Raw genomic sequence first — 12,109 nt, forward strand, 5'->3', positions numbered from 1 at the left:
ATCAGTCACCTATTACATTCATGGAAATAAATAATTGAAATAGATGGCTGGCATAACAGCAGCTATATTCAGACATAAATGCCAAATATTCTTGATTAAAATAAACTGAATAAATGAAAACAAATAAACATTATAATCATTTCACTTATCCACATCTTCATCAGTACTCCTTAGCCTTTGGCAAGTTCTTATCAGTTCACTGGTCAAAATATATATATTCACAAACGTATGGGATTTGTGTATTTGACCATTTAAAACACTCAAACATTCAAAAATTATGCTACAGTTTCCTAAAGATTTTCATCATGAAAACCATACTGAGTGTACATGTATACCGTTTAGCACCAGATCACACTATATTTTGTACCACAGCATCGCAAAGTGCCACATTCATCACTGTGTAGTCACGGGGAAAATGGAAAGAAAAAAATCCACAGCCTGCGCTTGCTTACTCTTGCATTCCCCAAAATAATCATCTAGGCATCACAGGTGAGCTTCCCTTACACCAGGGAGGACACTATACATTTAGAAAGGAGCATACAAAGTATCGTTCTGAAAAGCAAATGAGAGATGTCTTTTTTACTATACTGGGCATCACAGTTGCCTCACTCCCAGGAGAGCAAAGAGCAATGCCAAAGTGTCTTAATTTTGTGGTATCACTGGCAATTTCAGTGACATTAACTAAACAGTGTGCTTCCATATCAATCTCGTTTCAACTATATCAGAATGCAATTTAGATCCTCCATAGTTGCCATTCACTTTGTGCAAACACAATGCATTTAATAAGCACAAGCTACACATACATACAATTCAATCAGACATCATTTGGACACTGAAATTACTCTTCAATCAAAAAGTTGCAAGGTGTCACCATTGCAGGGCCCAAACACCATCCTCTGAATCTGTTGAAATGTAACTTGAAACTGGACAAGGTTATTGCTAGTGGATCTCTGTTGCAACGTGGGGATGACCACATCCTTCTTTTTTTTTTACCACAGGACAAGCAAGGGTGAGATTGGGAGTGGGTAAACCAGGGAGGTCCACCTCCCTGGGTAAACCGAAGAGGTCTGTCCTCTTATTTTGCTCAAGGAGAATGTGCAGGGCTGGAGCATGGGGAATGGCTGCCCTCACTGGCCAACGAGCTGGCTGCGCTTCCCGGCCTCTTAATCATACTCGGGTGGAATTCTGCATGTCGTCGGGCGTGCTTCATGAGGTGGTCACTGCGCATGAAACGCTTCTCACATAACGGACAACCAAAACGCTTTTCCCCAGTGTGTGTCCGGTAGTGTCGAGCCAGCTCGTCTGAGCGGGCAAAACGCTTGTTACAGTCCTGCCAGTTGCAAGGAAATGGTCTTTCACCTATGGAGCAAAACACACACAAGAAAGATTTGATTTTAAAGTGTCATTCATGTTACAGCTCTTAGCTTTCTAGGAAGGGGGGGGGGGGGCTTGTCAATTGTTAAGTGAGCGCTGACATTCACCATACTGAGCCAATTTGGCATAAAAATAGCAAAATTGAAACACATTTAATGCAACAATAACTTAATACTATACTTCATCTCTTTTAATGGAAAAAAAAAAAAGATTATCTTGGGTTTAAATCATTTTTGATCTTGCTCCTTATCCTTTTTCTGTGCATACGTGTACATATCACAGTGAATGATTGGCAGAAAGACAGAAGGAAAGAAACACAATATGGCATCTCAAACTCAAAATGAAAAATGATGTAACTGTCAACTACTGGTACTACATTGTAATAACAAAGGCACAGCATAACTATATTGTACTTACGCATAGGAAAAAAAAAACAGGCTAATCTTGTGCATGTGCTTTCTGGTCTTCAGAGATTGACAACAACAATCAACAAGATGAGGAAAGCCTCCCTCTTTTCAATGGTGGCATCAGCTAGCTCACCAAGATGTTCCTACATGTATCCTAATGAGTGTGCGTGCGTGTATATCAGAGAGAAGAGTACCGGTATCAGTTCAGTATTATAATTGAGCACAGGCAGCAGAGCTGACAAACAGGCATTGCCATGCAGGCATTACATGGTGCCATAACAGTAATGTACATTGTAGTAAGGCTTTGCTATCAGAGTTGCTCAAGTGAAAGGTCAGCTTTAAACACACATTGTTTACAGAAATAGTGATTATTTTGTCAACTACATGTCTTGCACCAATGTAATCTTGCAATAATCTTGTGAGCATAAACTAGCAAAAGATCCCTTGTTATAATGTGCTAAGGTACTCTAACAGGCACGTACACTATGTACTGTATACAAGTATTAGACCATTTCAATTCTGAAAGTCATTTCTGCAGCATCTCATTCTTATGTTCAGTAGGCCACCACCACAACACACTGTACAATTCCTCACCACACAAGTCAGTCAGTTTATACTATGTACAATAGCCAGTCATTAGACAGGGCTAATTGATTCTAGATTTCTAGTGTTTGCCCACTTGCCCAGAGAAGGTAAAATTTAATGTCAGGCAAGTTCAATAAATTACTAGTTAAACCTACTTGCCCGATCGTGCAAGCAAATTTCGATCGTAGAAGATCGTCTTCCCAAAAGCCAGCCACTTATGTGCAGAATTTGTTTGCATTAAAAAGTCATTATTATCCAGAAAGGCAAAGCTTGAGTGATTGCTAACATGTCGAGGAAGCAACAAGCACACAACATGACTACAAGTTGTATTGTATGAGGTGTTTATGGTCCACATCGGCATTTAGGTACAGATGTTATCTTTCTCTATGCCCAGCTGCCCATCTCCCTTCCCTCATAGCAGTCTGTGATTTGAATCTCTTTATTGTCTTTTAGATTTTTAATATCATCAATTGACAAAAACTAGAAAAGCACTATGAGAGCGCAGACCTCCGCCAAGCAGCTCGCCAAGTACAAATGTAGCTACTTTCCAATGATGATCTTGCTCTTCCATAGAGATCAGTGATTTCCACCCAGATGTATGCGTGCTGAAAAATCATCCGATTTCCCAATATAGAAGTCTTTGTTACATCATACACCCTCACGCGCCTCGCCCTAGCAGAAACTAGAGCACGCACTTTAGTGCGCGTACATGAAAACCTCAAAAATGCGCAGCTTGAACTCCCAAGTTCATTGACCCTTCCTGCCAAAATATCAAAAATCCTTCATAAAATCCACAAAAATTTCCAGATCACTACCAAAATTTAATCATCTGTTCCTTGTGTCATTCTCAACCTTTCCTGCAAGTTTCATTCAAACCCATGCACAACTTTTTGAGTTATTTTGCACACAGACAAACAAACAAACTAACTAACAAACAAACCAAGGGTAACAAAAACATAACCTCCTCCCTTGGCGGAGGTAATAAACACCTTGCTCAAGGGCAGTCAAGGATTATACTAAATTTAACAAGTCCATCATCAAAACCACAGACATCAAAAAGCAATCCCTCCTCTTCAACCTTTCCCATTCTACAAATCCCTCTCTCATAATGCCCACCCATCTGGCTGTTCTACTTTGTTGTAAAATCATTTAAATTCATGATAAATCCCAGCTCTTGCAACCCCAGCTGGTCGCATAATGCAGTTTATAAGCTATTGGTGCCTGAGGCTACAATGTATTTCGTGTACATGTACAATGTACAGTGTACATTCACTAAACTGGGCCGTCTAAAATTCAAGGTGATGTCACCAACACTTATAAAAAGAAAACTATGAAAAACTATACATCAATTGAAAGAGAGAGTAATGACCTTTCATAAAAGATGTAAATCAGCGTCATGTCATGAATTATGTGATGTCATATGATTTTAATATTTTTGTATGATTTACATATTTGTGAAAAATCAAATCGTTTATTCAAAAGAAACCAGTAATTCAATTATTATTCAAAAATCATTCTAAATTTTGATATCTTCATAATGTAAGCTTTCCATTGGTACATAACTCATAGGGTATAATGCTTATAAATATGAAGAAATATCAAATAGTAACTCAAAGATGTGGTTAGAGGGTCTGTGGACTAGTGTGGTCTATAAACTCATAGACGCTATGGATGGGACTGCAGTAAAGTACATGTAGGCCTATACGTACACGTACAGCAGTGTTCGATCACATGTACATGTAGACCTATTCTGTCAGCAGCCTGCTGTAAACCTTGAAAGTGAATACCAATCCTAATGAAAAAAAAAAAAAAAATCAGCTACAGGAAGTGATGCAAAGGACTGTGGGAAATCAGGTCAGAGTTCACAAGCTATAATAAGCTATATAGATGACATCATCGTCCAAGCCATTTCTGCAACGGATTATTCCATAGATCGGCGTTTGCAGCTTTTTTGCGTGAACTACGGGATATCCCGTAGATCAGCGGATATGGTTTTTCACTCTTTATTTTGGGGCAAGTAGGTTTTCCTATGAGCAAGTGAAAACATGAATAGCAAGAAATCTTCATAATGTGTACTTGACCCAAGGGCAAGTGTAAAAAAAAGGGGGGCAACAGTATGGATCACTGCATTACATGTACATAAACATGATAATGTTGATTATAAAACAAATGTTCATTTGTCATATCGTACACGCTAATACTTTTAAAGGACAAGTCCACCTCATAAACATGTGAATTGAGTGACTGCAGCAATATTAGTAGAATACATCAGTGAGAGTTTGAGGAAAATTGGACAACCCATTCAAAAGTTATGAATTTTTGAAGTTTCTACTCAATCACTGCTGGATGAGAAGACTACAGTTGTACTACAGCTTGTGATGTCACATGTGTACAACAATATAAAGAAAACAAAGAAAATTCAACATATTTTCACTTTTCTCTCATAACAAAAGAACGCTTGACTTGCCTCTTTCAGAAGGCTGGGGGACTAATATTACCCTTAACATACATCAGTAAAAAGTTGAGGAAATGTGCACTTTTTCCACCAAAAAAAAAAAATCAAATTTTGTGAAATTCTCTGTATATTTTCTTTGTAATTTGTATCATTGTACGCATGTGACAACATACACTATAGTAGTCTTCTCATCCAGCAGTGACCGCACAGATAATTTAGAAATTCATAACTTTTTGAACAGATTGTCCAATTTTCCCTAAACTTTCACTAATGTGTTCTAATATTATTGCTGCATTCACTTAATCCACAGAAGGTAAGCTTGTCCTTTAAATGAGTATTACACTGAGTAACAATATGGTGCCCACTGTCAGCAGTTGGCCAGACTCTCTTTATATTTTATATGGCACTGCTCAAAATGATTTAGAAGATTCTATGATAGCTTTCATGTTGTTGTGTGTATACAGTACGTGTACAGAATTGGTAAGCTCAGATTTTATGCTACATGTATTTCAATATTCCTTCATACATGTAGCTTATAAATTCTTGGGTTTTAAGTATTAATTGTGTTCGGTCAAAAGGGCTGAATTATAAAATTTCAAAAAGCATCTTTACAGGAATGGCAATGCAAATCCTTCAAGGAGTTCAAAACAATAATTCTACACTCCTTAGTGCAAGTTTCCTCACAGACTGTTATTTTCTGTACATTAAAGGACAAGTTCACCTTCATAGACATGTGGGTTAAGTGATTGCAGTGCAATATTAGCAGAACACATCAGCAAGAGTTTGAGGAAAATCGGACAATCCGTTAAAAAGTTATGAATTTTTAAAGTTTCTGCTCAGTGACGGCTGGAGGAGAAGACTACTATAGCTTGTGACGTCACTTGTGTACAACGATATAAAGAAAGTATAAAGAAAATTTAACTTATTTTCACTTTTCTCCCATAACAAAAGGTCCCTCAACTTCTCGCTTTTAGAAAGCAGGGGGAATAATATTACCCTCAACATACGTCAGTAACAAGTTGAAGAAATATACACTTTATTGAAAAAGTAAAGTTTTGTAAAATTCTCTTTTTATTTAAGAACCTTATATCATTATACACACCTGACATCATACACTGTAGTAGTCTTCTCATCCAGCAGTGATTGAGCAGACACTTTAAAAATTCATAACTTTTGAACAGATTATCGGATTTTCTCCAAACTTTCACTGATGCGTTGTACTACTGTACTAGCTGAAATTTTCGTGTACAGATATTTTCGTGAATTGCTACAGCTGTACTTGGAGGACGTTTTCGTGTGTTGTTAATTTCGCGGTTGCGAGGGTCTTACTGAACTTAGTTATTCGCGCATTGTTATTTTCGCGTGTTGTTATTTTCATGGTTCAAAGGCGATTCGCGAAAATAAAACCCGCATATGTCTATAAAGGTGAACTTGTCCTTTAATTTACAACTCTTACAATTGTAGTTTCTCACAGCACAGTCTGAGTGTACATTGTGTACAGGCAGTATCCTCTTTACAATGCAGTTTATCTACATGGTAACAAGCAATTTAAGAAGCAGCATCACAAATTTGCATTAATTTAGTACCTGGTATTCCACTTCTGCTGGTTTGTGTTCTACAATATGACTTCCACATAGCAAACTGTGCACATGACAAGTGTGGTGAGCTGATGGAACATAAATTATAATCTTTTTACAAACTAACTCTTTATGGCCCGGCCTCTAGTTAGGCCTACATTCAACATCAATTGTACCACTTCTTGACCAAATTTTACATTAATATTAAAGGGGATGGCTAGTAACTGATCAGTGGGAATCAATGGGAATGCTGGGGATAATTGTTCCAATCATTGTGGGATTCATTTAAGAGTACATTATATAATCTTTTGTTGTGTAAAAATTATTTGCATCAGAATGGTCTCATATTCAAGTAATGTGCATGCAGTTTAATGTTTCCAGGTTAGCATGCCTGTACAGTGACAGGGCAATCGTTAACGGGCCGTTAATTTTAGTTTAGTTCTTTTTCTACATGAACTTACACATTGTACTCTGTAGTATTGTAGACATCACAACTGGTAATAGTGGTATCTTGTAAGTTGTGGTAATTTAGTCTAGGCCTACCTGTGCTGTAATTACAAAGTAGCTAACCTGACAAACTCTTAAAAAGTGACATGTCATGCTCATGCATGGCTTATATAAAATTTGTTAAAATGTCATGCTAGATGTTCTAGTAGACTAGGCATAGGCACAAGCCACAAGGAGGTGGTGCAGCAGATTGCAGATCATGGGAAATTCAGAGTAAAATTTTACCTAGTGGTCCTTGACAGGGAATTCCCCACTGTCTTGACAAGTGAGTTATAGCGCTCGTGCTAACGCGCATTGGTTGGAGTGTTCTTTTGTTCGACGAGGCCTACGTAATGTTCATAGGGGGTGTGTCAACGCAAGACTTGAGTGCCCGCCGAAACAGCGGGACGGACGTACGTGGTGGTGGGGCCCACAAGGGGGTGTTGTACCAACACAATGAAAACATACGAGATCGAACAAAGAGATCGACCCCAAAAACAGTAGAAATTCGAACAAACCTGTATGTGTTCTCAGATGTGCCTTCAGATGTGAGGATTTCCCATATACCTTATCACATCCCTGATAGTGACAATGGTGTTTTTTAACGGTATTTTGACTTTGTGACTGTTTTGGCCGTCTGCTGTTCCTTTGTTTAGCCGACGCTTTGTTGTTATCGTAAGCAATGTGCGAGCCATCACGTGGAGTACTCGATGGAAATGAGTCCACATCTGAACGAAGAGTATTACTCAGTCCATCGTAGGGTCCGTTTATGATTCTTGGTGGGCTTGGACAATCGCTTACGGGTGATGGAATTTCATGCCGTGGTCGATACCTCTCGAGATCAGCCAAAATTCTCGCCACCATGAACAAAGAACTATGCGCGCTAACGCCGGAGTCCGACATGTGGTGTGCTCGTTTGACGGCTGCATCTGTCTCATAATCTCCTTCTTGTTGAGCAAAAACAGTGTCGTTTGGACAGGTTTCCATGATCTCTGAAGATGTAACGGATGGCCTAGACGCTGCTATAGCTAGGAGACATTCTGCTGCGGTTGTAGCATCCATACTCATGTCTAATGTAGTGTTCATGTCCTTCGGAAAATGAGAAAACGTGGCCATAGCCGCGTTGCTGAGGAGTCCGATTGCGCAGTTGACTAAACAATAATTCTCACTTGCCGCGATCTCTCTAGCTACGAAACGAAGGAAAATTAGTCTTATCTCAAGACTAATTTTTTAAAACTTTGTTCTTTGGTCAGTTTTTGCTAGCTCTTTCGAAATAATTATCAGCTTGATAACTCACATTAGATTACATTAAGAGCATAAGTAGCTTTGATTATATAATGCAAATTTTGTACCCAGGTGAGGGTAAAGTAGGTCTAAATTGCGCCTTCATCAGAGACTAAAAAGCGCGAAGCGTGCACGACTGCTCGGTCATCGCATAGAAGCATACTCTCGTTACACATCTATCCGCACGCGCACTTATTCCATGAACACGTGCGCACGCAATCCCCACTCAGGTACGGTATCAGCTGTCAACAATCAGCTGAACAGGTTAGAAACAATACAATGCGAACAAAGATCCTGTATAATATTCATGCTGGTATGGTAACACGTTATGTATAGAAACGTAGTTCAAACATTTTGTTTTGTTTGGGACGTTATATTGGTGTTCACAATTGCGGTCTTGTCACCAAGTACATACTTTTTCGGTACCACAGAGTTCAAATTTAGGATTACCAACTACATGTAGCTGACAACACGCACCCTCGTGTGTATTGAAAAAAAAAAAAAAACGTAAAGCCTGAAATAAAGCCCGCTTGCCGAAGCTCACGAAATACCAGTAGGCGCTTGCGACACACAGGGGCAACACAGGTAGCCTTTGTGTACCCAACAATGAACAGCGAGTCCGCGGACAAAAAACGCGATAAGTAATGTATAATGGAGTTACGCAAACTGGAAATTTCATTGATTTATCTACCACACGTACATACAATGTATTGATCCATGTTCCTGAATTGTAAGAGCAACGTAGTTCACAGTTACAGCCTGAGCCTGGAAGTACAGGCTTGAAATTGACTTGTTAGTGAGGATATTATGGCCGAGAACTTATGTATATGCGTTACAAAAGTTAATGTGTGAACAGGTGCATATTACGGAATGTACGTGTAAATGTGTATTCTTTTCAACCAAATTAACCAAAGACATGAAGCACTTGCATGCAAATGACCACTTTCTGCTCGGCAGTTTTTTTACGAACTTTTCTTTCGATAATATTCCATGTTTTGTAAATTATGTGGTTTGTAATTCCAGAGATCGCTTCCATCCGGAATGCACCCCTATCTCAGATGAGCTCTTATGATCTCAACCCCCCCCCCCCCATCTCAAGTACCTCAGGTATAGGCTGTTGGTACGTTATACAGTGCGTACAAAAAAATAAAAAAAGGTAATCCAACTTTGGAAGGTTACTATTTCATAATTGTCAGCGATAGAGAGGGCAATGTTGGTTAAGGTGAGGAAAGGGGAACTCTTCTTCTTTCCAGTGCATCGATACCTAATTTTGTTGACAAATGTCATGCACAGTGGTAGCCTTTTGTCAAGGCCCTCTCGCTGTAATGGGCGAGCGAACCACTCAGCTGGGCTCTCTTCACCATACAGCGAGAGGGCCTTGACAAAAGGCTAGCACAGTGGCGGATCCAGGGGGGGGGGGGGGGGGCAGCCGGCGCACCCCCCTTAATTTGTCGTTAAAAACAAAAGAAACGAATGAAATGAAACCCGGAAGTGACACCAGAAATATTAGTTGCGCCCTCCCCCCTTTACAGAATTCCTGGATCCGCCCCTGATATTGCATGACTGAGCACATGAACTTTAAAGACAACTACGACAAATTACATTTTTTCCAAGTTTGTATGTTCAATGAGGACCATGTCTCACTGCATGGTAAGAACTGTCAATTGTGAAAGTGGACAAATAGGCAAGCCTGTACGAATGCAGGAGTCTGTTTAGGGGTTGTGTTTATGGTTTATCCAGGGAGGTCGAACTTTCCACCTCCCTGGTTTATCCTAACATTTATAGTTCATAAAGGCCCGGTCCCACTGGCCGACGGACATAAAGCGTATGCACAAAGGACACAGCGGACGAGCAAAATTTCGGGGATGGCTTCATCCGCTTTCATCCGCTCCAGAAATTGACAAAATTGGCGACAATTGGCGGTAACAGAACGGAAATAGAACGGACGTGGGTAGTATGTAGCGGGGATGTTAAACGGATGTTCATCGGAAGCCCAGCGGATGAAAGCGGATGGAAGGGGATGACAGCTCTGAAGGGGTTACCGGAGATAATTGCGAAACGGACGCATAGCAGAAAAAGCGGATGCAGAGTGGATGCAGAGCGGATGCAGAGCGGATGCAGAGGGGATGCTTTCGAAATGCTTTATATACGAGATGCATACGCTTACATCCTTTCTATTAACGTGCTATTAACGATGTAAAGACGTTCCACGTACCATATCTTTCCTCCCTCTTTCCGTTTTTAGCTGCAGCGGATGTGAGTTGCGAGGATGCCCAGAGGATGCAGAGAGGATGCAGCGGACGTTTAAGGGATGCCGCACGGACATACAACGTTTGTTGCTCGTACTTATGTCGCGGATTTACATCGTACACAGCGGAAAGTTCATCCGTTCTAAAAGTTTTAAGCAGCTTAAAACTTTTTGCGCGGATGAAATCACAGTGGACGGATGCTCGATGGATAGAGCGGATGAAACACGTATGCGATGGGTACACAGCGGATTCGTAGCGTTTTCCAACGGATGGCAAGATTTTTTGTACGCTTTACATCCTCTTTGCATCCGTAAGTGCAGTGGGACCGGGCCTTAACCACCTGTCTGATAACTTCGTCACTCACGCCACAGAGGCGAACTCACACAGTCCATTTTCTCTGTTCAACACATAGCTCGCAGCGACAAACCATGTCTTGAATATGAAGAGATAAAAATGGATAATACACGGTTTAGCCTTTATGGGAAGGACCAAGTATTTGACAACGTTGCCATGTTGAAGGTTATTAACCATAAAAGGTTAGAAGAAACCCTAAACATGAACCTGCAGTCGTGCAAGCCTGGCCTGATTGTCATTGATGTGTATCTCATCCATGCAGTGAGACATGCACTGTTCCTTCACAATAACATGCAAACTTGGAAAAAGTGCAATTTGTCATTGTTGTCTTTAAAGTTCATGTGCTCAGTCATGCATGATGTTTGTCAACATAATTAGGTATCGATGGAAAGAGGAAGAATTTCCCTTTCCTTAACTATACAACTGACATTGCGCTCTCCGTATAGCTGACAGTTATAAAATAGTAGCCCTCCAAAGTTGGATTACCTTTTTTTGATACGCACTGTAGAATGCTAACATTTGCAAATGGGACAAAGATACAAACAAACAAACAGCTTTTAAATACTTCCAAGTAGTTCTAAAAATAATGTGAGTTAGGGATAGAAATTACCATATTAATTATTATGGTTATTATGTGAACTGTACAAGATGTGTACAATAGCTTTATTAAAAACCATTTCTAAAATAAACCGTCTACAGTAAATACTTGAGAAAATTTAGAGTGGTATATCATCACCAACACTGGATCACTTCAAACAAAATTTGTAGACCATTTTGATATATCCGTATGTATGACCTGGACTTGTACTGTCACTGCCTGGTAATTTGTATATGGCGACCAGAGATGACATCTCATAGCGCATTCTAAAAATATCATCTATCATTATTATTATTATTATTATTATTATTATTATTATTATTATTATTATTATTATTATTATTATTATTATTATTATTATTATTATTATTATTATTATTAATATTATTATTATTATTATTATTATTATTATTATTATTATTATTATTATCATTATCATTATTGTTATTGTTACCATTATTTCCTTATATTTCGCTTTACTGCGAAATTTTTGTATGGTTCAAGGGCGTTTTGTGATACAACTGAACTACATAATTATATTCACCATGAAAATATGATATTCGAACATTTTTTTCATCATTGCTCCCACTGTGCAACAGTTGCTTTACACCCCCCCCCCCCCTTGGTCTGTGACAGTTTGCGACCATTTGATCGCACAACAAAATGTAACAGGTCACAGAAAATCATTCATAACAGCTATCGTACAACAAAAGCGAAAAGAAGAGACCACTGCACGAGTA

General features: G+C 39.3%; 1 protein-coding gene across 1 annotated transcript; it reads right to left on the bottom strand.

Annotated features, from left to right (window-relative positions):
• Positions 1–507: 507 nt before the first annotated feature.
• On the bottom strand, positions 508–8,023 carry LOC140230785 (Krueppel-like factor 9). The gene is made up of 2 exons (XM_072310923.1): positions 7,403–8,023; positions 508–1,359 (listed from the first exon to the last, which is right to left on the bottom strand). The coding sequence occupies exons 1-2, from the start codon at positions 7,998–8,000 to the stop codon at positions 1,085–1,087; spliced, it is 873 nt and encodes a 290-aa protein (XP_072167024.1). The 5' UTR covers positions 8,001–8,023; the 3' UTR covers positions 508–1,084.
• Positions 8,024–12,109: the final 4,086 nt, after the last annotated feature.

Source organism: Diadema setosum, chromosome 7, assembly GCF_964275005.1.
Source record: "Diadema setosum chromosome 7, eeDiaSeto1, whole genome shotgun sequence".
NCBI classification, from domain to species: domain Eukaryota; kingdom Metazoa; phylum Echinodermata; class Echinoidea; order Diadematoida; family Diadematidae; genus Diadema; species Diadema setosum.

Bases quoted from the DNA above. Each gene is read 5' to 3' on its own strand.
- LOC140230785 (XM_072310923.1), bottom strand. From the start codon at position 8,000: ATGGCCACGTTTTCTCATTTTCCGAAGGACATGAACACTACATTAGAC. The intron at 1,360-7,402 runs GTTTGTTCGAAT...TTTGCTCCATAG, and splicing joins ACATCTGAGAACACATACAG to GTGAAAGACCATTTCCTTGC.